A 27,558-nucleotide genomic window follows, 5' to 3' on the forward strand; every position below is an offset into this window, starting at 1 on the left:
GACAAGAGGAAGGCTAAAGAGGAGATACATGGATGTGCTAAGAGAGGACATGGAGTTAGAGGGTTTGAGAGAAGAGGATGCAGAGGACAGAGCGGTGAACTCTCTCCACACATTTAGCTGCCATTTCTGATCGCATGACATGATCTTCCATCAGCAGGTGGAATTATAGATTATAATTTGATTAAATACAACTTAAACAAACTGCTACACAGACTTTGTTGTCTTTTTTCTTTTCTATTCTTCTGCGAGAATGTTGTCATTCTTGATGCTCTTCGCCGCGGTGGACCGCTTCACAGCGATTTATCTATTCTTTAATAGAAGCAAACACAGTGTTTAGTTGGGTCGATAAAATATTCTACTCTGTCTGACACTGCTGTTACTCAGGGTCACGGCCAGCTGAACAGGCTTCACATTTCTTTCACGGGAGAGTTGAGGCTGTGTTGCCCTGGCAACCGTGACAGCAGACGGCAAGTGGAGCACCCAAATCTGCAACAACACGACGAGGACGATCGGCCAAAAGCACTGACTGCAGCTCTGCCACTGGAGAACAAATTATCCTTTTAATTGCAACAAAAACAAGAGAAAGCCAGCTCATAGTGGTGAACAATGGCTGGATAATGACACCAAAAAAAACAGTCGGTAGAGACACTGAAAGCATCGTTTTCAACGCACAGCTTCCTGTGTGGAGGCAGTCAATCAATCCTTCAGGCACCCTGAAGCAGTCGAGAATAAGCCCAATCAGTCCGAAACTGGAGAAATGAAAATGCTGCAAAGCTTTTGTCCTACAAAAGACCCTTTTTTTGTTGTTATTGTTACAGTTGGAGGAGCTCCAAATCCTGGGAGGAGCATTCTGCAACAGCCAGAACATGAAAAAAACACTGATTCTGCAAGAAAATAAATGTGTCTCTCTTAAAATACCAACAATGATTAGCTTAGGTCTTTGTGTTTCCCATCTTTTAATGTCATTTGCAGTTTGACTTTGAGAACGACGTCTAAACAGAAATTAACCTTTTTTTTTTTAAGTCGCATCGTCTTCTGCTCATAAGCAGCGAGCGTGTTCATGTGTCACATGAATACAAGACAAAAAAAAAGAAAAATCTGAGTTGTAAAAACCCATAGAAAACCCACTTCCTAAATGAAGTCTGCTAACAGCTGACATTTTTTTCCACGATGAGGAGGAGGCATCATTATGTCTTTAGCTTCTTCTCCGAGGGGGAGGAGCCTGGCTCTCCCTCGTCCGAGCCCACATGAGTCCGTTTCAGAGCGCTCTGTGCTGGGGTTCTCTCTGGCAGTGTGACACCGCTCTCCTCCTCTGACTCCGAGGACACGTGCGGATTCTCGTTCGCTGGTGCCACAGTCCGGTGCTGCCCGTTCACTCCAGGGCTACATCGGCTCTGGCAGTTACTGTCTGCAGCCGCCGAGGTGCTACACGCCTCTCCGCCATCAGAGCTGTCGGTAGCAGCCCTCCCTTCAGTTCTGCGTGTACCGGGTGACAGGGGAGATGCAGCTGGATGTCTCTCCAGCTCAGTCCTGTCACTCCCTTCCTCGTTCTCCTGGCTCTCTGGGGACATTACTGGACTCAGACACACGAAGTCTGACGGGCTCAGACATTTCTCTTCCTCCGCGTCGCCACCAGTGCGAGGCTTGATTGGAAGTGAGTTTTGTTCCTCGCCTGTTGAGGAGGAAGACAGGTCATCGATTGAGATCGATGGGTAACTGCACGAGTCGATGGCAGAAAACAGAGCCTGCACAGACTCGGGTCGATCCCCGGCTCTGGAGACCACATGCATGCGCCGCCGCCTCATGACGTTGCGCCGCCTCACCGCGCTACGCCGCTCCTCGTCATCACTGCTGGAACTGGAAGTGGATGTGGAGGAGCTGGAGGCTCCTGCTGGAAGGGAAGGAGAGGTGGTGGGACTGGAGAGTGTCGAGTTGTCCCTGGGGCTTGGGGATCGAGGCCGCGGCATTGGATCAAGCCAAAATTCGCTAGAGTCCGAGTCCTCATTGACCAGGAAGCCAGACTGAGGCTGATGTCTGCCGCGTCTCCTGGACCTCTCCTCCCCCTCTTCTCCGGCCTGCTCATCCCCTCCTGAGGCATCCGGGCCAGCCAGGGAAGAGGAGGAGGAGTTATCAGAGTCACTGTGGTGACCAACCACAGATGCAGTGGTTGGAATTGCTGGTGTGGTCCGCGTGGAGCGGCGCCCACGGGCATGGAGCTGCATGATGGCCTCCTCACTCAGGTCGCTGTCGGAGTCTGAGCTCCAGCCCTCAATCTCCCGACGCACTAGCGAGTCGAAGAACGCCATCATGCGCGGATCCTCCTGGATGGACTGGCTGACATAATCATGGGACAGACCGCTGCCGCTGTTGAGCACCAGGCTGATGTACTCCTCGTGGGTGTAGAGGCTGCGTGACTTGTCTTCCACGCGGCCCTCCAGATCGCCAAGACTGTCAGGCTGCTGGTAGGGACTCCACACCTGGAATGAACAGGGAAACAGCAGGGAGGAGGGTGAGGGAGATAAATATTAAGTCTGGGAATAAAAAGTGAGACAGCAGAGACAAAGGTCCACCTGCGTGTGGATCGGCTTTCACAGAGAAATGTACAAAACAGAGAGCTTGTGATACCGTACTAAATCTTTCTTTGTGTCCAGTGAAGTACATTTGCGCCTTCTGCTCTGCATCTTTTGACTTTTTAAGTGAACTCATCAGTTTGTTTTATGATAAAAGTGTTTTTAAATCGGGAAATAAACTCCCCTGTCAGTGTGACATAACGTCTGAGGCGCATCTTCAGTCATGAATCAGGCTATAGTGAATACCTTCAGCCTGCTTATTATCATGCACAGCAGCACCTACTGCACTGTAACAGCCAACATTAGCATATTAACGACACTGCCTCCTCAGATTGAGACAAAAAAAAGATAAAGGAGTTGGCTACAGGATGCTAAAACAACATGTGTGATCTGCTTTTGTGTGGAGACATAAGAACTAAGTGATGATGCAAAGCTGAGTCAGTCAGAAAATCTGTGAGACATGAAGCCACTTGAAATGCGGCCTGGTTTCTAAAGGTCAGCTGCAGGACACGCAGCACGGTCACTCATGAGATGATGGAGGAATGCAGCTGCTGTGAGCTACACATGTTCTCCGACAGCATTAAAATCACAGACAGGCGACTCGTGGAGCCTTCCTTAAGTTGTAAAGACACTGGCAGCGTTTCATGGCGTGTCTCTGGTTTCAGAAATACTGTATCTGTGGAGCCTCTTCAGTGACCCAGTTTCTGAACATCATCTGTTTCGGACGACAGTCAGTGATGGGGGAAATCCAACTTTTTTTTTATTCCCCATAGAACAGAAGGAAGTTCAGCTCAGTCAGTTACTCAGCGGTGCCACTGGAGATCAATGTCTTACTTAAGGGCACGTCTGCTGTCTGAGCAAGTGAAGGCACAGAGACTCAGATGTTGGACGGTGCACTTACAGAACTACTTCTCTGACCACACATCATCCTGGTGCCGTGGAAGATGGAGAGATTACTTTTTTGTTTACCATTTTGTGTTCTTTTACTGACCTTGATGACCTTCTCCACGCCAGAGGAGCAGATCATGTAGGTGTGGGGGTTGAAGCGGACCTGGTTGACAATGGAGCGGTGACCCTTCAGGACCATGAACGCTCCGTTCACCACGCGACCTGGGCCTCCTAAAAAAGAAGACGTTTGTTAGTGTAATACTGAAAAACACATGCAGACAACACTCACTTTCAACCTGGACCTTCAGACCTGCCATTAGTCTGTGCACATACTTTCACTGTGAGTAAGTCCAGACAGACAGAAATCCATTAATGTGTCAGGTGGTGCCACATTCTTGACCTGGTGCATTTTGGGGGATTTTCCTCTCAGAGTAATGACTTCTGAAGCATTTTCATGGTAAGAACACGTTTTTGTTGTGTTAGTGGGAACATTCAGAATTAATGTATGTTTGATACCTGAACAAAGTCCACAGAGTGTGAGGTTAGTTAAAGAAGACAGGCTGCGGTGTAGGATATGCCTGGAGAGTCTATTATGAAGACTAAACCGCAGTCTGAGCCGAAGCTCACCAGCAAAGAGGTCCATCAAGCTTCCTGTGGTTACCACTCACAGCCACTGGAATCAGGTTTGTTTTGCCTTCGCAGACGCCACTGAAATCTTTAACCTTGGGAGCGAGAGGTCACCAAACCACCGTCCCACAAACAATCTCCTTATAAGGGCTGGTATGTGTGTTTTTTACGAGCTTCTGGTTCACACAAGTGTCGATTTAAACAAACCAAATCACACACAAAGACGTCTTTATTAACTATTGTGCTGACCAGAGACAAGATGATCCCCCACTGAGACCCGAGCTGCACAGACAGACACATCAACATGCAGTCAGAGCAGACACACTCACCTGCTTCTGGATCCTTTGGGATTTTCCACATGTAGAGATTGAAGTCATCTGACCCAGACAAGATGTACTGTGGAGGCAAACAGACGGCCGATTAGATTTCTGTATGACAGCACTTTCCATGGTTCCTCAGGAGAGAGAGGAAATCTCATATTTATACATGTATGAACAACCTCAAAAGTCTTCACCTGTCAGAGCTGTAAAAACACATGGTTCCACTTCGACCTGTCGCTGAAGGCATTTTCAGACAGACACATTTTTCCTCGAAGATTTCAAACGTTTTTCTCAAATTACAAATGTAAAGGAGAGAGGAATCTCTTGAGCAGACTAGCTTTAGAGTTACACTACAAGAAACTGGAATGCAATTTACCAGTGATCCTTCACAGTCTAGAGGTCATGAGCAAATCATTAAAACCCATTAAAATCAATAGGAATATCTGGTAAATCACTCTCACTGCTGTCTTTAAACAGAAGTCATAGATTAAAAACTTTGTTTACCTGCACATTTAGCAGACAGTGAGGCTAAAGACGAGCTTTCTAATTTTTTCCCCCTGACACATTTATATTTATATTTATAGAGCCTCATTTTACTATGTAGAGGCACATTTTTATGAAATAATTCAGTTTTAGTTTGAGGCATTGTCTTCTGTTGAGGCTGCGTCAGCCAAAAATTTAAATAAATGTCTTAAGTTTCCTTCTGTAAATATTCACATGGTCTCCGGGGTCTTTTTTGACTAACAGATGTGCTCATGACCACCTCTAGAAGGATTTTCACTGTAACATACATGAGAAACCATCATCATCATCATCCCCTGAGCTCAGGTTGTTCTCAGATCAGCGTAGCTTCAGGCCACATGAACACACTCTGAGCCGAACACCTGTGTGCTCCGCCTCAGGTTCCCAGAGGACACGTCAGGCAGGAATGTCACACCCAAAAAACTCCCTCCTCCCTCTTTCCTTTCCACCGTGCGGTAAGCTGCCACTTGGCACCTCGGCTCTCACACCACACTGAGAAAATCCTTTGCAAAAAGTCTGATGGAGTCTGTTAGAAAACTGCTGGGACAGCGTTTAAACATGTACAACCACATGTGTGGTCATTTCTCTTTTAGACTGGACCATCTGACATCCTGCTCAACAATCTGGACTCAAAGAATTCCTCAGCTGCACAAACGCAAGATTCCAAAACAAAACTAGATGACAGCAAACACATCATTTTGTTCCATGTTATCCATATACACATGTTACAGAACTTTTTTTGGACAGGAACCTGACTTCTGACGGAGTTCAGCCCCTTTCTGCAGTGCCCCCTGCTGTGGGAACGCCTCGGAATTATTAGGTGAAAATGAGTGAACTTAGATACCTGTTTACAGTGTGTCTACGATGTGCTCCCATCTCCAATTGGTTGACAAAGCTCCAAACTGTGAAGCACATTTCCCATCAGTGGCCCTGCTGTGCAGTCCTAACCTGATCCTCCATCCTCTTTTTGCTCTACTGAGGAAGGATCATTTTTTAAGCCTTCATGAGCTCGGCTGACACCCACGGATAATGTTAACATAATAAACATGACTTTGGGGTGATGTCACGTCTGAGGAGGACCAACGGGAGGATCAGTGGCTGAACACAGGGGCTTCTGGTGTTCCTCCAGCACTCAAAACGTCCCAATTTCACAGAAGGATCCAATATATTCTTCTATTTTTATTCCTTCTATTGATCCCACATGTTCCCAATATTCTGCTTAAATTCCATTTTAACTAACCACAAAAGCAGTTTAAACAATCTCTCCATTGTGCTATCAGGAGCTAAATGGTTCTCTGATGGGCGATCTATTACAAGCAAGACATTTTTATTACTGATGCACATGTGCCTGAAGTGGAAATCTTTACTCGTCCAGTGTAACGTTTCATCCACACATTTCCCTGTAGTTTCTCTAATAAAAAGGAAAAGTCATATTTAAGGTCTGCACCTGGTCTTTGTCCCCGGCGAAGCAGCAGCTTTTCATGGTGCAGGAGTTGAAGTATCCCTGGTTGTCAAACTGGAAGCTGGGCAGGCGGGAGTGCAGCTCGTAGAGGACAGGCGGCAGGCGGCGCCGCAGAGCCAGAAGCTGGGTGCCGGTGCTGTTAAAGCGAACGCTCATGGCGCTCTGCAGGGACATGCTGCCTCCGTACCGCAGCAGAGAGCTATAAGAGGACACAGGTCCCGAGTTAGACCCACCGTTATCAGGTTAATAAAGGTATGACACACCTCCACAACGTCCACAATACTCATTTAGTCAATCACTTTCTTCTTCTTCTCAGTTCTTAAATTAATTAAAACCATTTTCTAGCTTTATGAAAAGGACTAAAATGTAATTTAAACATGCCATTAAGGGTTTGTTTGTGTTTGATGTGCACATTTTACTGACAAAACATCGCACAATTTGAAAATTGATAACACACTCTTTCCAGACACTTTGGCTCCCTGGAGAGGCTTCAGCAGAAGATTAAGGAGACTAAATTACTCAAACAAAGTGAATTAAATATTTTATTAAACTATTTTTAAACATTATAGTGGAGTGAGGGAATTTCTGAGTCTAAACACTTCAACCATCAGTGCAGAGAAACGGAGCCAACGGAGGTGCAGAAGGAATGAGTCAGGGTGCACTTTTATTGGCCGCCATTCACACACTAATAACCCGAGTGTGTCTAAACACACACACACACACTGGGGTTAGCTCAGTGTTTTTATTTTACTGGAGTAAACATGTGTTATGTATTTATTTATTTATTTGCTGTGCATTGGAAGAAACAGAGGTGGAGTGTTTAAGTGTAGGCCAACAGCGACATCTGGTGGACACTGTGGTGAACTTGACCTCTGTGTGTTTACACTTTTTTTTTGCTTTACATAGGGTGACTCATTCTCAAAAAATATATATGAATAAACTCATTAAATGTAAAATATTTTATGAATAAACAAATATTGACTGAACTTCTTCACTACTTCCTGTCTATAAATCTGAATTATACAAGTTTTTTTTACTAATTTTTACGGCATAAACCGCGTCATTTTTGCTGTTTTATCACAGCCACTTTGTTAACTTCTCCTTAATAAAGAATAATGCTTTATTTTGCTTCAAACTAGGGCAGAGACACATTAAAACGTCTCACCTGCGTGGTTTACGGATGTCCCACAGTCCCACACCCTCTTTAGAGTTGGCTGTGGCGAGCAACCTGGGCTCCACCGGGTTGAACATCACGCTGTGGAAGGCTGAGGGGTAGCTGGCCAGGCAGAACGGCTCTACGGGGGGAGTCAGAGGAGAGTCACACGGACATGTTTTGGGGAGATTTATGCCAGAAAGACGCACTCCAACACTGACAGGAACGTTTCCAGATTTCCCTCCGTACGTTGGTTGTGAGATTAAAACACTACTCATTTGTGGATCAATGAGCTGAGCAATGTAACAAAGTGCATTTTCAGCATCCATTCACACAAACAGGGATTTACATTACAACATAAAAAGCCTGCAGGCAGAAACAGAAGAACGATTACTGCTTCATGTATTATTAGGCCAACGAGGTCACGAGGAAGGCTTCAAAAATAGAAGGAAGTGGACGTCATGAAAGATGATCCATTGCATTTTTAAAGTTATCTACAAGTCTCACTAAGTCCCATCACAGAGGACTATACACCCTCTGAAATAAACTCAGCATACACTGACTGACTGATTTATCAGCAGCTTTTCAATTAAAACCACCTGACTGCTGTCGTTTCAAACAATAAAGAACTGATCTCCGCTCACCTCCGTGCGGTGGCTCACGAGTGTCCCAGATCAGAACGCGTCCGTCGTCAGACGAGCTGGCGAACACGTTGTCGTTGACCGGGCTGACTGACAGGCTGTACACGGCGTCGATGTGCAGGAACACGTTCAGGGTCTCCCGCCTGCAGAGGCAGCAGTCATCCAAATGTTAATTGTTTTGTTTGTGCGTGGGGCGAGCGCGTTAAGAGTATTGACTGTTTTTACCCACCTCTCCACATCATGAAGAATCACCTGCTCATCGTTTCCTGTAACAGGATGGCAGCGTGAGAGAAGAGTTAACTTTATTAATAAGTTACTGCAGCTTTAAAGCACTTTACAGGCGTTTCTCATTCACATAGCATACATAGCATAGCACATCCATGTTCCCTTAGAATTCAGCAGCTCCGGCATCAAAATAAATAAATAAAGCTTTGTCTTACCACCAGAGAAGACTTTTTTGTTGGTGCTGTCAAAGGCCAAGCAGAAGATGTTGGAGAGGTGCTCCCCCTTCAGCTTCACTGGCTTGGACCGAGAGTGGATGGCCTTCTCCATGTGCCACAGAAGCACCCGGCGGTCGTCTCCTCCTGCAATGAACGATTCACTATTACCATCAAAAGTACGGTCCAGTACGGTTTTCTTTAATGTGAAGACTGATGATAAATGGTCCTATCACACTGTGGTTAACAACAAAGTTACAAAGTGACATCCTTATTTTTAGCTGCCAGTTTTGGTTGGACCTCTACACTGTGCCACCGTTAAGTTATAACATTATTCATCATTAATTAATTACACATCTACACAAAACAGTGAGTGAATTGCAGATTGCGCAGCTTGTCTTAAAGTCAAATTGTGATTTGTGACTTTGAGACCATAGCACCAGTCATTAGCTTCATGTCATATTAACACCAGTAAGATGCGCCTCCTGGTGTGTCAAGAGTTAATCATGTAAAATGCATTTTGTTCAGGTAGAGTCTGGCTGATATGCTGGAATTATGTAAACAGGTCTATTGTGCAAAGTAAACATCCCCATGTAGACCCAAAATGGCAATCCACAGGCTGTCCCAGTAGGCCAGATGATTGTTCTTAATCCTCCCTGGACATAAATAGCTTCGTGATTCCGGGAGGTCGCCATGATTAGACCCATCAGACCGAAACGTGTGCACTTTAGCGGCCACCTTGATCATCTTCTGGACTGACATATGGGACTGGTCCGGAGCAGCTGCCCGCCCCCCCTTGAGCTGTTTGGCTGCCTAGCTAGCTAGCTGGCTAGCAAGAAATGCTAGGCTAACGTAGCGTCGGCTAGCCCGGGAGGGTTTCAGCTGACTGCCTGGCTAGCTAGCGTTAGCATGCTAACACAGTAACACAGTGTGTAAGCTAAAGTACTGGGAGGGGGAGAGAGGTGGTTTGTCAACTTACCAGACACCAGCCATTCTCCGCCGTTGTTGGAGAACTCAATGGCGTTGACACAGCCGAAATGTCCGAGCATATCCTTCTTGTAGAGGCTGGTGCAGCCTGCCAGCCTGCGTCTCTGGAATTCCTCCTTCATGAGCGGCTCCCCAGTCATCTCTCTGCGGGACAGAAAGCCCACTGAGGAGCGCATACCGCAGCCCTTCAGCTCCTTCATTTTTCACCGTGCAAAAATATTACGCCCCGCTCCGCTGCTGTTTTCACCGCTGCACCCGGGACATGTGCTCCTGTTGTCGGGTCTTATGTGGCGCACGGTCGTGGTGCTGCTCAGCTGGGTCTACATTATGGTGGACACCCCGCTGCCTGCCTGCTGATGTCGACGTTGTTTCCTAGCTGCTCTGTCTTCTCGGTAATCCCAGCAGCAGCTTCCTGCTCCGGTGGTGGAGGATCTCTCTCTCTCTCTCTCTCCCCCTGCCTGTCACTCTGCATCACCGGCCTGGACTCCACTCCCTGGAACCTACCACCACGACCGCTCCTCTCACATTTAAACATTTACTTTTTACTTTTAATTTTCTAATTCCGAGTCGTTTCCGCACGCCAGGTTCTCAAAGTTGGAGTGGTTTTTGAGGTCTCCTCTGCTGTTACCATGGTGACAGGCTGACACACAGAGGCACACAGAGCTCTGAATTGCTCTGAGTCTCCAGCAATTCAGAGCAATCCTTCACATCAGCATTCAAAGCAACGCTTCAGCTGCAGCAATCAAACTTAAACACACATTTAACTGATATAATCAGATGTGATGGACAAGTCACATTATAATAGGCACACAATGCTGTAAAAACACACTAATCCAAGAGAAACGTCAGAAAAGTTACTATAAATGAAATTAAGAAACCTTTATTAGTCCCACCATGGGGAAATTGCTCAAGGCAGCCCAGCAAAGAGCGCCATACACCATGAGTACACTGGAGGCGATGCAGGTAAAGCCCAAGGACACACAACAGTGACTAGTGACTGCCCACATAGGTAAGGTAAATATATATATAGGTATAGGTATATATATATATATAGGTATAGGTATATATATATATATATATATAGGTATAGGTATATATATATATATATATAGGTATAGGTATATATATATATATATATATAGGTATAGGTAAGTAAAAGAAAAAGTTTTAAAAAACTTTAATTATATATATTTACAATATAAATATTAAACTTTAGATGCACCTTTAAATGATACAATGTGAAAGTAATAAAAGCTGTTATATTTGACTTGGTGTTGTAGTATAACTGTAGTACATTCACTAAACTAAGCTCCTCTCCATGTGGAGGTCTCCAGCTGCTCTGCTGCTTTTGATTTCATCACACTTCCTTGTAGTTGATGTTGACATTTTTAATGTTACAATTTCCTGGTTAAAAGCTGATGATGGAAGCTGATTCTTCACATGAGCCTCTTCCCTGGACTGACAGGACTATAGATGCTGGTGCAGGATTCTCTTTCATTCTGATTTAACTCACAGACAGACGAGTAATCACGTTAGTGTGTATAGTAGTTTTATTACTCCCAGTGTTTGGGATTACAGTGGTAGTCTTTAGGGAACTTCCGGTTTTTAACAAGTCTTTTTTTTTTATTATTCTGAGACAACATGAGAACATCTAAAACACCTTCTACACAGATAAACAAACAGGACCGGGCTGTGGTGTTCCTTTAAATACTATTTATATGTGTTGCACTGAGATTATCTCAGTCAGCACCATTTTTAGCCAGGGGTGTCATTTGATTTGTCAGAATTAAGCAATTTAGGCACTTATCAAGAAATTGGCAAAGGTTATGATGAAACTGCTACTGAAATAAAATCTATAAAGACGTTTTTGTTTGTTTTAACAGTCAACTAAAGAGAGAGCATGTTTTGAAATGTTAACGTCACAGACACATTCTATGCTAACCTCATATTCAACTAAAGTCTAAACTCACACTGAGCGTCCAGTGCTTTCAGGGAGGGGATGCCTGCAGGGGGGAGAGAGGTGAGGGGGAGGGGGGGAGTGCAACACACTGATCTATAAATGGACAAACATTTAAAAGTGCTTTACATTAAGGTACCGTCAATACATTCACCTCTACATTATGACGTCATCTATAATACCACACAGGTAAGGAGTGAGCTGCAGCTGATGAGTGTTTCCTTTGGCAAAAAAGTAACGTTTGCTTAAAAAAGCAAAAGATTTGGAGTGTGTCCGAGGAGTGTGGGGCTTCCAGGAGGAACACCAGGCTGTACAGTCGGTTCATTCTATAAACAGGCTTTTAAAGGAGTAGTTCAACATTTTGGGAGACATGTTGTTTGTCTGCTTTCTTGTTCAGGAGATAAGGTGAAGTTAGCCTCTATACAATATGCAGCTTCAGGAACTATAAACTGATGCACAAAGCACCGGTTTATACTTCCTGTTTGTGGAACTAACTGATTAGTTTGATGGTTTGAGGAAAGGTCAAAAGCAAGGACTACATATCCAGAACAATACTTTGTCTAATGACCACACCAGCTAGCACCTGGTTAGCTTAGCATTGGAAACAGAGAAACAGCTATGCAGGTCTGGGTAGGCAGATGTTTCTATGTTACGCTAGGCTAAGCTAGCTAGCTGCTAATATGTGGCTGTGCAGATCTGAGAGTCCTCTCATCCTTCAACAAGAAAGCAAAAAAAACATGCATTTCCCCTAATATTTATCATATTTATCATATTTATGCATACATATGTTTTCTAGTTAAATTTGTGCTATTGATTGTTTACTAAAAAGCAACTGTGTTTGTTTTTGTTTTGTTTTTGTTGTTTGTTTTTGTTTTGTTTTTGTTGTTTGTTTGTTTTCATGCCATTTTGGAGAAAAAAACTCTTCAAACTTTTAGCCAGCGTCTCAGGAGGAGAAAGTACAGCAGAGGCAGATACACAGAGTGAAAACCACAACGAGGAGCGGTGTGTCGTCTTAAAAACAGCGCCAGGCTCATTCATAACTGCATTCACACAGTCTATTGCACGTTCTTCTTCTCTTTTCGATTCAACAACAGTCTCTGAAGGTGTGACTCCATCATCAGAAAACACAAGCATCACCAAGCAGCTGCTCTTTCTTTTTTCTAAATATACTTTTGATTAATTGTGCTGGCTAAGTGCTTAAAACCAATCTCACAAAAATAAAGATGATGGCAGGGTGAAACCTGGGCATTCATTCAGTATGTTAAAGGTTAGAAGTCTAATTGTTAATTAATTAGATTTTTTTTTCTCAAAAGTCTATAAAACATCAGTAGGATTTTTGTTTTTAAAAAGCAGAATAAAGAAATACTCCCTGGGCAGCCACGCCCTTAGGGACATTTTTACATAAATAGAAAATTAAAAAAAAAAAAAAAAGATTAAATAATCAGAGAAACGCACCAGTGGAAAGCAGGAGTTTAAATTAAGACAGCAGAGGGCGAAGAGGAGCACAGGGGAAGGAAGGGTTAAAAGCTGTTGGCACAAGGAAGCAGGAGAGGACAGGAGAGGAGAGGAGAGGAGAAGATGGAGGGGGCGGGGCCGTCCTCCATGTTTGAGTCATTTAGGTGCTGCTAGTAAGGGCCTTTAGTGTGTCCAAAGATCCCGATGGGGAAGTGTTTGACGTGTGAGGACCACTGAGCGGCCAGCTGGAAAAACTTGACATCGTTCCACTCCACGCCGTCAATCAGCACTGCAAAGGAGGAAAACAAAAGATTTGTGTTATGGAGGCTCAGTGGCGGCCTTAGGCTTTCCATGTGTGCACATTTAAAAAGCAGTGAGGCGTCATTGCCTCAGGCTTTCCATGTATACACACAAAACAGGGGGCTGTTGTTTCCACTTTAGGCTTTCCATTGGTGCACATAGAAGGGTGGGATGTGTGCTCTCTCTGCCTTAGGCTTTCCATGTATAGACATAGAAAAGTGGGAGGTGTGTTCCCCCACTGAAACTTTAAATATATGGACACCTTATTGCCTCAGGCTTTCCATGTGTGCATGCTGAAAGCCTTAGGCTAAAGCTAAAAAGTGATGAAAATAGATTTTTTTTTATTTTAGTACATTAATACAGTTTTTCTCTAATGTTCCTAATAATGGCCGAGATGGCAGCATATAGTACGAGACACCTCATCAGCTCGTACTAAATTAAAATTAACAGCATGATTATGCTGGAAAAAAAAATGACCTCTCAGCATAGTCTGCTGGTGCTTGGCAGTGCAGATGAGGCGGCTGATGCCCTCAATCACTTGACTCTTGGACTCCACCTCCTTGTCTTTGCTCTTTTTTGGCAGGAACATGACTGTAAGGAAGGAAACAGAAGATACGCATGCTGTAAGGTTAATACGTTTCTGTGGTCTAGACAGTACAAGGATTTCACAGATGCACGGTTTGTACCCTTCTTATTCTTCTCCTTGGTCACCACAGTCATGGACATGGTGGGCTGGAGGCTCGGCTCTGCGCCCCCCAGTGGCAGCCGGCTGACCTGCAGCGAGCGGAAATTGCACTTCAGAGTGTTTTTGGCGGAGGAGTCCCGCTTCTCCACGTCTTTCTTCCTTTCTGATGGAGCCACCCAGTAATCCACCTGAAGCCCCATCAGCTCTGCCTGACTGCTAGAACTGCAGAGAACAGAGCTGGTCAAGCTAGGTCTTTTATTTTGAAAGGAAATGGTATGTTTTAACAAAACCAGAGCGAGTCATTTTTCTACCTGTAAGCACAGAAGGTGGATGTGACGGAGGGTGAGGGGGGCGGTGTGGGCGATGCCTCTTTGAGAGCAGGTGAAATTTGTGGAGGGGTGGAGGAGAGCAGCGAGGAGCCCAGAGGTGCAGCATCATCAGAGTCTCCTGAGGGACGAGTTTCAACTGTGAGACTTTATCACCGGTTTAATAAAAAAACAAAAAGTGTCCAAACATCAGCTCACCTGATGTTGCAGATGTTTGCTCCACAAGGCCAACTTTCACCATCTGAAGAAATAAAAAGATGAAAATGACAAAAAAAACTACAGTGAAGTCCATATTTTAGGGAAAATCAGAGAAACAGTGCTGCAGCACTTACTCCAATGAAAGGGATGAACTTCTGACATGAATCCTCATCAGGGCTGTGGAGAGACAGGAGAGTTCAGGCACGGAAATCTGAGAAATCTAAATGAATCTAAAGCAACTAGCTGCTACAAGCACATCCTAAACGTAAACCTAAAGTCAAACCAACTACATGACGTCTAGATTAGTAGCTTTTTGATTGATTTATCTGTACATTGCATAGAATCTATGCAAAGCCCAGCTGCACATGCTGCTGAGCTTTAACCTCCACAGGGACTGATCCACTTCCTCTCTGATTGTAGCAAGACATGCAAGCTGTTGGCTGATTTACCCCCCCCCCTTCCCCAAACAAACATCCAATTACAACCTAGACAGAGTCAGGAGGGCATTCAGGAGGCAGCATGTCCACCAGGGGAACAACCAGAGATGTCGATGAGGAAGAGCACCAACCATAACAATAACCACGATTACCCCTCCGGGTCCTGATGCACTCGCTGTGAGCGGCAGTGCATCGTGTGTCTATGAACTATTTTCCTGGCAACGCCCAGAAAAATAGTCTGTATGAAGCTCTACTGTGGTGCGAGTCTACGTCTTCTAAATGTATAGAAAGTCTGATGAAGTGAGAGGTTGTTGCTCTTGCCTTGAAGAAACCTGCCATCGCCCCCCCAGGGAAGAAACAGACAGACTACAGAGGAGGGGGGACAGACAGAGAGAGACAGAGACAGAGAGAGAGAGACAGTCTAACAGCAGCAGTAACCGTTTGTTTCCCAACATGACACACCTCTGCTGGAATCAGAGCAGCCAGAGAGCGGAGGAGCCAGATGTCTGCCTGGTATGTGAGCGACTGTGACACAGAATCTATCTGCTGTGTTTCACCAAGGGGTTAAAAGTTGCACATGCGTCGATCCATGTGAAACAACAGCTGGATTATGGACATGCACCTTTCAGACTCTCATCTGCACTACACACGTTATATTAGGTGAAAATTATGCAAGAGTAGGAATTTGTCTCCCCCTTGTGGAACCGAGGGGAATTACATACAACAACAAACTCCTTAAATAATGAACAGGACCCTAGAAACTCTGAATTTTTAATAACTTTTTTACTACTAGTATACTACTACTTCTAGTTCCATTCATTAGTAAACTTTACCCCATGTTTCATGTTTCATGGAGTAACCTAAATAATATCTGAATATGCAGAAATAAATGTAAAAACAGTTAACACAATAAATTATTTATGAAAGAAAGGAACACTATCAGAATATATTAAAGTTTTATAATATAGATATTAAAGTGATGAAGAGCTACATAAAACCACCAAACATGTTGCCTAAATATTTTCCTCGTGGTGTCTGAAGTTGATGATAAAATTCAGGATTAAGCTGAATAACAGACAGACATGAATGGCCAGAAGCACAGGGAGCAGCAGGAAGGAGGGAACAGAAGAGGACAAAGCTGGACATGTCTGGTGTCCTGTCACTTTAACAGCATTGTGCCTTTAATGTCTTATCAGTGTAAAGTGGCTCAACTAGTAGGACGTGAAAATCTGAGCAGATTATGGAGTGTTTAGCTGTAATACACTCATCTAGAGGAGCAGTTAGCAGCTATAAATTTTGCCACCCTGAAAATGTTTGATTAACCATGATTTCAAATGGACAAAATGGACTTAATGACGCTGCTTCACTGCATATTATGGCTGATAGAAATGTGTTTTTGCTCCTGTTAAAGTGAAAAGATCCCACAGAATACACAGAGAGAAGGCTCAAAGGGGGGGAAATGGCTCAGACGCACAGTAAAGCGCATGAATCAGCAACCAGACCACATGAGAAACAAACTCAATCGACCACAATACCTGACTGCAAAATCAAAATGAAAGCTCTTTTTCCTTCAAAGAAAGAAAACAAACAACAAAAAGATGTTATTCACACACACACACACACAGTGATGGAGACACAGTGATGCTTAGAACACCCCACCCCCACCCTGAAAGAAACACAAAGCAGGACCCGCAACATTAGTCAAACTTTTTCTTTTCAAAAAGGGGGACTGATGAGAAAACAGAATCACAGATGTGTTCATTTTATACAATAATCCTGGACGGATTATACTGTAGATGTATCTCAGCTGAGACTACCTGGAGTCTCCTGATGCTAAGCTAACAGGCTGCTAACATGTACATGCTCTCATCTATCTGCCACTAAGCACAGTGCGCCTGCAGGCTAATGGCACATATCGCTCCATTCTGGCAATTTATATCAGAAAATATTGGAAATGACATAAAAAGTGTGCACAGCTCCTAGCTATAACTGGGCACCCAGGATTTCCCACAATTTCCCCATTGTGGGACTAATAAAGGTTTTCTTAATCTTAATCTTAAGACTCAGGAAAGGTTATATGGGTCATCTGTGGTCCATGCTAGGAGCTGGTTTCATTTAGCTGGTCCTGCTGGTTAATCAATAATGATCAAACCTGTTTTCTTATAATTTTCCTAAAGTACAGTTCAACCCCCCTTTGAAAAATCTGTATTAGAAGCCTTTGTTAGAGGAAACCTTTGGACTTTCAGGTCACTAAGCTAACATCCAGCAGGAAGTTACATGAAGGTGAGAAACAAACACACCTTTTCTGTTTGTAGGTGAGCATGGCCTCAGCGATGGGGAGCTGGTGAGCTCCGTTAGCTCCCACCATGTACTGCGTTACCCTCGACACAACATCTGGGTTCTCCTGGGCTGCACAGGACAGACCGATCAGAACCCAACAATACACATTCAGCTGCTTATTAAAGCTCATATTCATGTTTCTGGTTAAACAGCCCACCAACAACAGGAGCCTCTGCTTTGTGAAACAGGTCCCTCCAGGCAGCATCTTGGAACAGACTATTGTATCGATAGTCAATAGTACCGAGATATTTGGAGACCGGGTGTGCACCTGAAGACGGACACATTCAGTTCAGATGCTTTAAATTATGCAAGAATTCACCCTTAACACATAAAAGCTGCGTTCATCGCCTACCTAAAGGGATGATGAGGAACCTCATGTAGCCGAGCCAGTCCGGGGTTTTATGGGAGAGGTGGTCCACGAACAGCCTCAGAACTGCACTGAGGTAGTGCTGCGCTCCGGCCACCGCGATCTTTATGGGGACGGGCGTCTGCGAGTTACAGTTACAGCTGAAAACAACACAGAGGGTTTCAGACAGTTTCAAAGATGAAGACCAACAACTGAAGCTTGAGAGGCAGACTTACAATCTCTGTATGCGGGAGACGATGGTGTTGAACGCAGCTTGGATGTCGGCTGTGGTGCAGGTGCAGACCACAGGCAGGTGGTGGTTCTGCAGAACATCTGAAAGGTACTGAGAGGAGAAGAAAGCAGGGTCCGATCAGACTGATGGATCAATAATCCAGCAGATTGTCTGTCTGTATGTCTGACCTGGCCCTGCCAGTCGGAGGTGTTGATGAGGATGATGCTGTCAGGGAGGTGGTTATCAGACACCAGGATGTGGTTAAGCTGGTCGTACACGGTCTTTCTGGGGATCTGTGGAGGTGAAAGAAGAAAACATTGATCTGTGAACAGAGAGAAAACCTTTTGGTTCGTCCTGCAGTTCTCTCCTCCTACCTGTAGGTGGCACCGTGTGTCCAGAGACCGCTCGTTGTCCAGGCTGTTGGCCCTCTCGTTCTGTGGCCTGCTGGGCTGGCGCTCCTTCAGCGACGTGCTCCTGCCTCGTCTCCCTGCCAGCTTCGGTTCCTGGTGCCTGAGAGCAGCAGAGAGGAAGAGGAAGAGAGGCTGAAGTGTCAGCAGTGATTCACTGAGGGGAGGAGAGTGTGGCCTGAAAACACATGAACGTACCTGTTGGATGAAATGATGAGCGACTCCGTCTTGGTCATTTTGCCACTTGGTGGCAGTCTCTCTAAAAACGTGTCCATGTTGTCCATCTCCAGCTCCGTGGTCGGAGTCACGGCCTCCGGCGGCTCCTGAGGGAAAACAGGCAGACTTAAATCTGACAGATGTTTTATCTTTAGAACCACACTTATCTGAAACAAGGTGTTAAGAAGCTAATCACTCTTATCTTTGATGCACTGACCTGCCTGATAATGCTGATTATTGATCTGAGGAGGCTTCATACTCACATAGGGGATGTTATCAGACACGCCGTCATCTGGAAACTTGGCTCCGCCACTCTTGGTTTTATCTGCATCAATCTGGAAGGAGGTGAGAAGAAAAATAATCATCACCAGGGTGTTCGACTGAATCCCAGGATCTTAAATGTTGAATTTGATCTCGCCATGGAAGCCCTGCAGTTTCTGGAAGAATCTGAGCAGGGGAGGTCTCTGCTGTTTCACCGTGACCCAGTTTAGATAAGTAAATGTAAGAGAAGAAGCAGGGGTGTGAGGAGATTTGGAATGAACCGATGTTCCATGGTTCGAATACGCAAATAAAAATCTGCTCTGCCCGCTGGGGTTACTTCAGAGGAGGGTGTTTTGGAGTGTGTTGGAGTGACATGGGTCTCACCGGGCTGGGAGGCTCCCTGTGGCTGCGGCTGCTGTGGATGCTGCCAATCTCCGTTTGAGAGCTGGAGAGGGAGAGGCCCTCGAAATATGGCCTGAAACAGAAGAGAAAACACAATGTTTGACAAAAAAAACAGGCGTGCATCACAGTTTGAGCATTTTTACGGAGCTTGGCTGCTAATTCATGGTTAACCTAAACATGAGAGGAGAGCTGAAGAACCAGAAATAAAAAAGTAAGCCCTTTTTACCTGTTTGATTTTAATGTAAAGGTGTATATATTTTAACATGGAGGTCAATGGGGATTGACTCACTTTGGAGTCAGCCTCTAGTGGACACTGGAGGAACTGCACCTCTCTCTCTCTCAGCTACTCACTTGAGTGTGGGCTTTGGTGTGCTGAGGACGCTGTCATCATCATCCAGCTCTGGGCCGCTGTCGCTGGGGTTCTCAAACTCCACGCTGTCCAGGTCCAGGTCCTCCTCCTCCACTTCAGGCGGTGGCTCTGCGGGGTCCTGCTCCGAATCCAACACCTTCACGAGTACACACACACACACACACACACACTTTAAGTGCTGCAGCAGCTCCTCAGGGGAAAAAAACAGTAAAAAAAACAGAAAGACTCACCTCATCTGAAACTCTGAAGCGCTTCAGAAGAGCCACCACTCGCTGCTTAAAGTTCTGCTGCTAAAACACAGCACAGTAAACACACAACCACAAGTCAAGCTTGTGGCCTGCTCCTGATTTACTACAGTGTTCTGAGCAATTCAATAAACGAAAGACAGCTACAGCTGCTGCTCCTTTATCTGAGTCATTTTACCAGCAGCAGATACATTTGCAGTGTATGCTGGGTATCGATTGTTGCTGCATGTGTTCATACAAATCAATAATCAGGCAACTTCATGCCTCATCTGCTTTCTGGGTCTGTCATCTTTTCATCTGCTGTTTCTGCTCCATGTGATGCCTGAAAGCTGATTTCACTAATCAGGGGTTTGACCTGGAGAGATGCTAAATGAGATGCTGAATGTTCAACAGCAGAGTCTGAGCAGACACCGATTCCACCGCAGATCTAACATATAACTGTCAGTGCAGAGTCTGAGGCTGCCGGCAGCTCTTACATCACAGCTCCTTGCTCTGTGTGGTAGTTTTGCTTCAGGTATAAACAAATGCAAAAACAACCCGAGCCGTGTTTCTGTGTAGGAAGAAAACCTGCGAGCTGAAAACAAACAACAGCACATTAATTCAGGTAAACAGAGCGCACAGGGCCGACTGGCTCCAGGGTCACCGCTGTTCAGCAAAGCAGCCAAACTGAACAAATAAATAAATCAGCTTCACAAACTAGTGCACAGAAAAAATAAAGGATGGATACACACTCCTGCCACCTGCTGGTGTGCAGAGGTATTTCCTCTCTGCTAGTCGGCTGTTGTCCGTTTGAAGATTCCCTTCAAATGCATTTTTGCCTGGTCCCGCACACTTTTTAAAACCAGCTGCAGCTGTCGTGGTTGCTAGGCAACAGGAGCAGCCAGCATCCCAGCTGTTGCCACATCATCATTCGTTTTACAACACCTGGTGCGACCTAGCTGGTCAGCAAAGGTCAGTGTGGGTGGTTTGAAGGGTGCAGCTGCTGAACTGAGACCCAGCCCTGTCCTATGTATGTGTAGGTGGGGACGCTCAAAGTCTTACTCTGGTGATGGAGGGGGTCCTCACAATCGACCTCCTCTGCTTCTTTGGCTTCCTCACGTCATACTCGTCATCCTCAAGATCCTAAATACATGAAACAAATCTTCATTTAATCACATGTTATTGTTCATTCTCCTGCAGCATGCGATCAGATCAGTTTAATTATGAACCGACCCTGTCTCCTGGTGGACTCACCTGTCCCTGCACGGCGTCGTCGCTGGCCTCCTGCTCCGAGGAGAAGCTCTCGTACTCCTCCTCTGAGTAGTTATCTAAAGCAGGAGACATGTCCAGATGCCGCATACACATTTTAATGACCCTTTAAACATCTGACATGCTTCCAAGTTCTAAATATACAAAACTGTGAACACTCTGATCCCTGCCCTGCTCAGCCCATCAAGCATATTAGGTGATTATGACGGCGTCGTGCTGGCTTTGCACCCTCGGAACATCGGGTGTAATGAGAAGCAAAGCTTACCGGAGCATTTGATCTTCTGTCCTCCCTGCAGGGCTGCCTCCTCATGGTCGATGGGCTGACTGGACAGGGAGAAGATCCAGATCTCCGCCACTTTGCCCAGCATGTCTTTCTGGTTGCTGCACAGGGGCAGGACCTGGCCTCCCTCTGTCGGGTGCTGCATTACCTGCAAGACGCAGAACACACGTTAATACTGACCAACGGCTACAACCGTTACACAAGCTGTACAACATGTGGAGGCAGAACAAGCAGGGAAACAAGAGGAAAACTACTTCTGACGGGTTTAGAAAGCCACAGAACAGAAGGCATTCTGGGAAATAAGGGAGGTAATTTGTTGCATAGATGGCAGCACATCTGGCCTTCCAACGTTTGGTTCATTAGCTCATTTGTTTCTTTCGTTCCTCCAGAGACCCTTCACTAACTCGGGTCACTTCAGGACGCCGCCGCCTCTGTAATGCAGCACAGTCCCGCCTCCAGCAGCCTACTCTGTGTCTGTGTGCGGTGTGTGGCGTCAGAGCCGCCTCTTTGTGTCCCTCAGCTGAAAATATGAAAACCATGTCTTTGTTGTGGTTCTGTGCTGTTGCTTTTCTTCCCCTCTCAGGCGCCAAAATGTTTTTTTTTTTCCCTTCTTCTTCTCTCAGCGGCTGAGATGCGACCTTAATAAGCTCCACAGAGCTTTAGCAGCCATATGGGAACTCCTCCGAGGATCAGCAGCATGAGCACAGAGACCAGGCCGTTTATTACAACATGAAGCGCGCTGTCTGTGTCGGGAGACGACTGTTTCTTTCTTCTTTTTTTAAAATTCCTCTCTGTTGTTTTATGAAACAAACATATTGATCAGTAGAAGCCAAACAATGACTGGGAGTAGGAATAAAAGCTTGTTGCAGCCCTGTTCTAAAATCTATTCTCTACAATTTCACATCTCTCTGGCTTCTTGTAAATGTTATCCAGTAAACAAACTAAAGATGCCAGACATGACAGAGGTGGGCATTTATGTATTTATGCTTTCTATATATATATATATATATATATATATATATATATATATACATACATAAACAGAAACGTACCTCAGCCATGTCGATAGAGCCCACTGCGAGAGTCTTGTAGCCTAAGATGGTTCGGTTCTTGTATCTTTTCCGCCTTTGCAGCATGATCTGCAGCTTGTTTCCCTCTCGCTTCAAGAAGTGTGGATACTGAGAACGAAGACAAGGAAAAAATGGTTAATTATGACGTGTAGGTTAAACGAAAAGTCTGGAAGATAATTGATCTTTTTCTTGGATTCAACACAGTCCAAGAAAAGACAATCAAAACATTTGTGAAGTAAAAAGAGAACAAAGATATAGAACCTGTTGAATCACTGATGCACAAATACACCGACACATAATGTAAGTTTGAACAGTTGTCATGGCAACCTGTGTATTAAAGCTCATCCCACACACACATACTTAACAGTGTCAGGTATTATGTCTTTACAGAACAGCAAACGGAGAGAAAGGACCTGTTTGCTGACCCGGTGTTTGTTTGTTTGTTTGTTTGTGTGTTTGTTTGTTTGTTTGTGTTTGTTTGTGTGTTTGTGTGTTTGTTTCTCTACCTGCAGTGAGAAGGTGAGAGCCAGATCAGTCTCCACAGACCCACTGGGTGGCAGCACAATCTCATGGGACCTCAAAATCCGTTTGGAGCCCTGCAAAAAAAAAAACAACAAAAAAACAAACATAAATAAATAAATAAAGTGTTGATGTCTTTTAAAGGAGCAGAGTGCACGAGTAATTCTGCAGCGTTTTCCATATTTTAAAGATATTTCACATGAAACAAATACACAGACAGAAGTATTAAACAGTGCTTCAGCACAGGTGGATGTTCGGTCTGTTTGTGTGATCGTCCTACCTGGATTTTCACTGCTATCACCACAGAGATCAGCTCTTTATCAAGCTCCCTCATCACAACCAGCTTCTTCAGAGTCAGACTGCACAACCTGAGGAGGGAGAGAGGACATGCTTCAGCTGCTGTGTGTGTGTGTGTGTGTGCGAGATGAGTCATACACAACAAGCCAAGCCGTGTATTTGTTAAACAGTTACAAGTGATGGGATGAAGCATATACAAACACAGCAGGCCTGGTGGCATCAGGTCTGACGGTGTGATCACACTCCAAAAGAGAGAGAGAGAGACTGTATCTGTGTTCAGTCTGAGTGAGATGAAGAGCCTGAATCCTTCTCTGCAGCCCGATTTCCACTCAGGAATCGCACTGAAGTCACAGTAATGAATAAATGAATAAATCTAAAGTTTACATCCATGTCTGTCCTCACAGATCAGCCGTTTAAAAGCATGTTTTTTGCAGAACTTCATTGTTTCATAGTGAAGTTGACCTTTTGGAAACAAAATGTCACCACCATAAAAAGTCTGTGTTGTATTGTTCATTTAAAAAAAAATGACATTTAGGTCGTCTGAGGCTTCACGTCAGAAGCCTCCTTTGACCTCTCCACAGCTACACAGCTAAAACACCTGGTTCTTTATTTAATTCTTTTGTCATTACTAAAAGCATAAAGAAACCCACGGACTGCCACAAACTCATGTTTTTATCCTACATTAAGGAATCAGGGGGAAAATGGTGTTATCAGAGGTCACTGTGACACACAGGTCCTCCTGTCTGTGGTAACTCCCTTCGGAGAATCCCCCAGCAGCTCCTGGGAGGATGAAGCCCCTCCAGTCTGGCTCTGGGTTCCTTATAAGGTGCCTAAACCACCTCAGCTGGCTCCTCATAGTGGATTTACTTCAGGCTTCTTCTATCAGCAGATCTAAGAGAGGAAGGCCCGTCAATCGGCAGAGACAGACTGGATTCACAGCCCTGTGTTGACGATAACTGCTGACATACTCAACACAGGCGATGAGGTGAGACACCTTTGTGTCTGCTCACCTCAGTGATGGAGGAAAAGCTGGCTGAAGTTCACAGACATGTTTCAAAGCTGCTTCACTTGTTAGTCTAACTCAGTGTGAGCCGCAGCAGGCCCGGCTAAATCCTCTTTCACTGGCTGGTCTCACCCAGCAGAGCAGAAGAGCAACACTGAGGCAGGACGGTGGCGGGGCAGCCGGGGGGGACATTGTTAGTGTGGAGCATGTGTGTGTGTGTGTCACAGTGTTTTGAGACACTTCCTCAGAAAACTTTTAAAAAGGAGCTTTTCTTTGCAGGCTCAGGAGAGCTGCTCAGTCTGGAGGCCAGCCATTCATCATCCGGCTCCCACCAAACTTAAACAGTGTTAATGGTGCTGCTGGCTTGGATGACATCACTCCTACATTATGGTGGGGCGGCAGTAGAAGTGGCTATTCAGCCAGGTTTATTGTCATACAGGGAAAAGGATGTGGGTCAGAGAGAGAGCGAGAGAGATGTGCTGAGTGAAACGTGAACACACCAATAACCACATACCCTTCAGTGTGAAGACTGAGGACTTGACCTTGTGTGAAATCCAACTCTCCTCCTATTTTGAGCACAGAAGGTGAGGCAGCAAACAAAAGAGGAGCAGTGACAGAACTACAGAGCTGCAGGGATGCATCAATCAGCCCGGAGAGAGAAACACAACGCAGCCACGACAATGGCAGGTCTGAGGAAGGCCCAGCACCGAGACACCAACCAAGAAATCCCAGGCACAGTGGATGCAGGCCAGATGAAGGCCTGCATTGTCTCGGGCCTGCTCACACATGGACAGGGACAATACACTGCATTCTTGTGTTCCTGTTTTGTATTCTACCCTGTTTCCATCAGTCCCCGAGCCCACAACGCCGTCCACTTCAGTTCTGTTAAGGTGGCAGCCGGGTGTTTGTGTAGGCAGTGAAATGACATCAGCTGCAGATAAAACACTCTGTTCAGCAAGATTATGACCCAAAGACACATGGAAGCAGAAATCATACATAAGATTTATTCGAAGCATTTTCCTCTAGCTCTCAACACAAGCTTAAACTTTCCAAATATTAGCCGTATGTAGCATTACCCTCACTCTTCCTCCTCTTCCTGTCCATTTCATGCTCTCCGTCCTCCCTCCCTCCTCTTCTCCTCCTCTTCCCGATGACCATCAGCAGCTCCTGATGTGCTCAGTGACACTGATGACTTCTGGTTAAAGGTTGTTGACCCTCACATTAGGTAATCGTACTCCCAGCAGAGGCTTATGTTACTTTGAATGGAAGCCATCAGAAATCAGTAAGAATGAGGAATTACATCAGTGATTTATAAATAACACTATAAAGTTCCCAGCCTGGATGACCCCTCTGACCCCTCGTTGACACATAAAGAACAACACAGCTGAAGCCGCCACCAGCTAAACTGTGCGCGCACATACTGACACACAGCTGCTCCTCTGGCACCGCGGCACACAAACCTGCTCTGTCCACTCACGGCCTGTCCCAGAGGGACGCTGGGCAGCTGGAACACATGGCCCCGCCGCCTGGAGCGTGGCCCGGCCAGACCCTGAACCAGCTCGGCACAGATGCTCTGGCAAAAGGAAGCCCGAGAAGCAGAGCAGCAATCCTGCTTCAGTGCCACGGCATGTCGGATAATGTCACGTACCTAAATTATCCTGAACCTCAGCTGATAAAAGCAGCACAGCAGACAAACCTTTACTCACCGAGGTACAAGAAACTGGCAGCGAAAGATGAGACGGCAAGCCTCGCCTGCTTTCTAGGAACAATCTGGAGCAGAGGTGTAACCGCTCCTTCACCTCCTAGCATGCTAACATATGCTGACATGATGACGGCGCTGCATCCTCAGAGGAGCATGAATGAATGAGACATTGAAGAAAAACAGATAAAACACTGCAAAGGTTGCTGAACGGCACTGACACCCCACACCTGACCCCAACAGTGACCCTCAGCAGCCGTGGATCTGACACCCGGACATATTGAAAACAGATTCCACCCACAAGACTAAAAAAAGAAGAAGAAGAAGAAGTCAATATCATTGAACGTAGTGACAGGAAAGCTGCTTGACAAAAAGATGTTCTTCAACAAACACTTGAGCTGTTAATATATTGACTATTGACATAACTGTGAGAGATATTAAAGCCTAAATTAGAGCCTTATAACACACTGACTCTGAAACCAACCGAAGCACAGCAACGCTGCAGCCATTTTATTTTTTCCATCACAGGGGGGCACCTTTACATTCCCTGACACAGAGCAGTGACCTCTGCAGTGCACATATATCTAATAAAATCTATACAGATGCCAGTTTCCCCTCCTGGATGTGCTCCTTTTAATAGAAGGAACTGAACACACAGGGCGCTCTCTGCGTCGATAATGAGATTCCCATACTTCTCATCGCCACTTCCTGTTTTCCTATGCCCCCTCCTCCCTCCACACATACACAGGGGCACTTTAAATAGACGGTGAAGGCGCTGAGGTAATACTATATCAGATATCATGAGCCATTTGGCTCCACTCAACAATAGGTATTCTTTCTGTGGACATCCAGCGCTCACTTGGTGCAAACAGCTGCAGTGCAGCATGCAGTTTATGAGTGTGAGGCTTAGCCCACAAGCTGGGAGGATTAACCACTTAATATCCCAGTATTCTTTGTGATTACATGTCACATTTGAGCTTGGTGAGAGCTCAAATGTGTTGTTTCAAGTGCACTCACACAGCAGAGAAAACATTCAGGCTCATCACGGGAGGGAGGACACGCCATGCTTTCAGTCTCTGAAAGAAAAATCCAATTTCTGAATGTGCTGAACTCAAATTGGATTTGGCCCAGGCTCGCAGTGTTGAACATCACTCCAGGGCCGAGCAGGAAAAGAAAAGTGAATCATTTCAGAGCACTACAGTCCTCTGACCTGCAGCGCTCCCACAGCGCCGGTTAAAAAGCCTCCGTCTGGCTGAGCTGGTACACAGCAGGCCGCCCCAGATTCGGCGGAACCACCTTCCTCGCTGCTCCTGCCCCTGTCCTGGATTTCTGCGTATTTATTAACAGAACTCTCATGTGCCTGTTTTGGCAGATTGGGGAAAAGAAACCGCACATGTCAGCACTTCCTGTGCTGGACTCCACACAGTGTGTTAGTGTGGCTCTGACTCATCAGTGGGATTGTTTCCACACAGAGAGAGAAAACAGAATATTTTACCCACAGCTGTGAGGCAAACAGCACATTCACATGGTATTTCCTTATTAGTGTGTAAAAGACCATTAGCATAGCATTAGCAGTTTTATGTGCTCTTTTAGCACAAACTAAGAAAAGCTAAGTGTGTCTTGTAGTCTTTAAAAAGCAGATTTGGATAAAATTGTTT

General features: G+C 45.4%; 2 protein-coding genes across 4 annotated transcripts in view; both read right to left on the reverse strand.

The window, feature by feature from the left end:
- Positions 1 to 541: 541 nt before the first annotated feature.
- On the reverse strand, positions 542 to 10,048 carry dcaf5 (ddb1 and cul4 associated factor 5). The gene is made up of 9 exons (XM_028395756.1): positions 9,600 to 10,048; positions 8,624 to 8,767; positions 8,413 to 8,449; positions 8,187 to 8,326; positions 7,555 to 7,684; positions 6,375 to 6,588; positions 4,415 to 4,481; positions 3,562 to 3,689; positions 542 to 2,477 (listed from the first exon to the last, which is right to left on the reverse strand). Exons 1-9 carry the CDS (start codon positions 9,805 to 9,807, stop codon positions 1,188 to 1,190), a joined length of 2,358 nt encoding a protein of 785 aa, XP_028251557.1. The 5' UTR covers positions 9,808 to 10,048; the 3' UTR covers positions 542 to 1,187.
- Positions 10,049 to 11,139: 1,091 nt separating this feature from the next.
- pacs2 (phosphofurin acidic cluster sorting protein 2) overlaps positions 11,140 to 27,558 on the reverse strand; it is a 34,695-nt gene continuing 18,276 nt past the window's right edge. Inside the window, exons 2-25 of one of the 3 annotated variants that reach the window (XM_028395751.1) lie at positions 23,182 to 23,269; positions 22,889 to 22,978; positions 22,365 to 22,490; positions 21,298 to 21,460; positions 21,018 to 21,091; positions 20,826 to 20,906; positions 19,770 to 19,826; positions 19,521 to 19,675; positions 19,152 to 19,242; positions 18,770 to 18,841; positions 18,489 to 18,613; positions 18,258 to 18,393; positions 18,072 to 18,176; positions 17,888 to 17,994; positions 17,658 to 17,812; positions 17,463 to 17,573; positions 17,266 to 17,374; positions 16,501 to 16,533; positions 14,663 to 14,705; positions 14,529 to 14,571; positions 14,316 to 14,451; positions 14,006 to 14,226; positions 13,797 to 13,910; positions 11,140 to 13,308 (exon numbers count right to left, since the gene is read on the reverse strand). In XM_028395751.1, the coding sequence (XP_028251552.1) occupies positions 13,190 to 13,308; positions 13,797 to 13,910; positions 14,006 to 14,226; positions 14,316 to 14,451; positions 14,529 to 14,571; positions 14,663 to 14,705; positions 16,501 to 16,533; positions 17,266 to 17,374; positions 17,463 to 17,573; positions 17,658 to 17,812; positions 17,888 to 17,994; positions 18,072 to 18,176; positions 18,258 to 18,393; positions 18,489 to 18,613; positions 18,770 to 18,841; positions 19,152 to 19,242; positions 19,521 to 19,675; positions 19,770 to 19,826; positions 20,826 to 20,906; positions 21,018 to 21,091; positions 21,298 to 21,460; positions 22,365 to 22,490; positions 22,889 to 22,978; positions 23,182 to 23,269 (2,554 nt within the window). In that variant the 3' untranslated portion in view covers positions 11,140 to 13,189. Of the gene's footprint in view, positions 13,309 to 13,796; positions 13,911 to 14,005; positions 14,227 to 14,315; positions 14,452 to 14,528; positions 14,572 to 14,662; positions 14,706 to 16,500; positions 16,534 to 17,265; positions 17,375 to 17,462; positions 17,574 to 17,657; positions 17,813 to 17,887; positions 17,995 to 18,071; positions 18,177 to 18,257; positions 18,394 to 18,488; positions 18,614 to 18,769; positions 18,842 to 19,151; positions 19,243 to 19,520; positions 19,676 to 19,769; positions 19,830 to 20,825; positions 20,907 to 21,017; positions 21,092 to 21,297; positions 21,461 to 22,364; positions 22,491 to 22,888; positions 22,979 to 23,181; positions 23,270 to 27,558 lie in introns of all 3 variants that reach the window. The other 2 variants (XM_028395750.1, XM_028395752.1) reach the window with 2 other exon arrangements.

This window comes from Parambassis ranga, chromosome 22, assembly GCF_900634625.1.
Source record: "Parambassis ranga chromosome 22, fParRan2.1, whole genome shotgun sequence".
NCBI classification, from domain to species: domain Eukaryota; kingdom Metazoa; phylum Chordata; class Actinopteri; family Ambassidae; genus Parambassis; species Parambassis ranga.

Excerpts from the sequence above, each read along its gene's own strand:
- dcaf5 (XM_028395756.1), bottom strand. The coding sequence starts at position 9,807 with ATGAAGGAGCTGAAGGGCTGCGGTATGCGCTCCTCAGTGGGCTTTCTG. Across the intron at positions 8,450-8,623 it reads CAAAAAAGTCTTCTCTGGTG|GAAACGATGAGCAGGTGATT; the intron begins GTAAGACAAAGC and ends ATCCTGTTACAG. Across the intron at positions 8,327-8,412 it reads ATTCTTCATGATGTGGAGAG|GCGGGAGACCCTGAACGTGT; the intron begins GTGGGTAAAAAC and ends CTGCCTCTGCAG.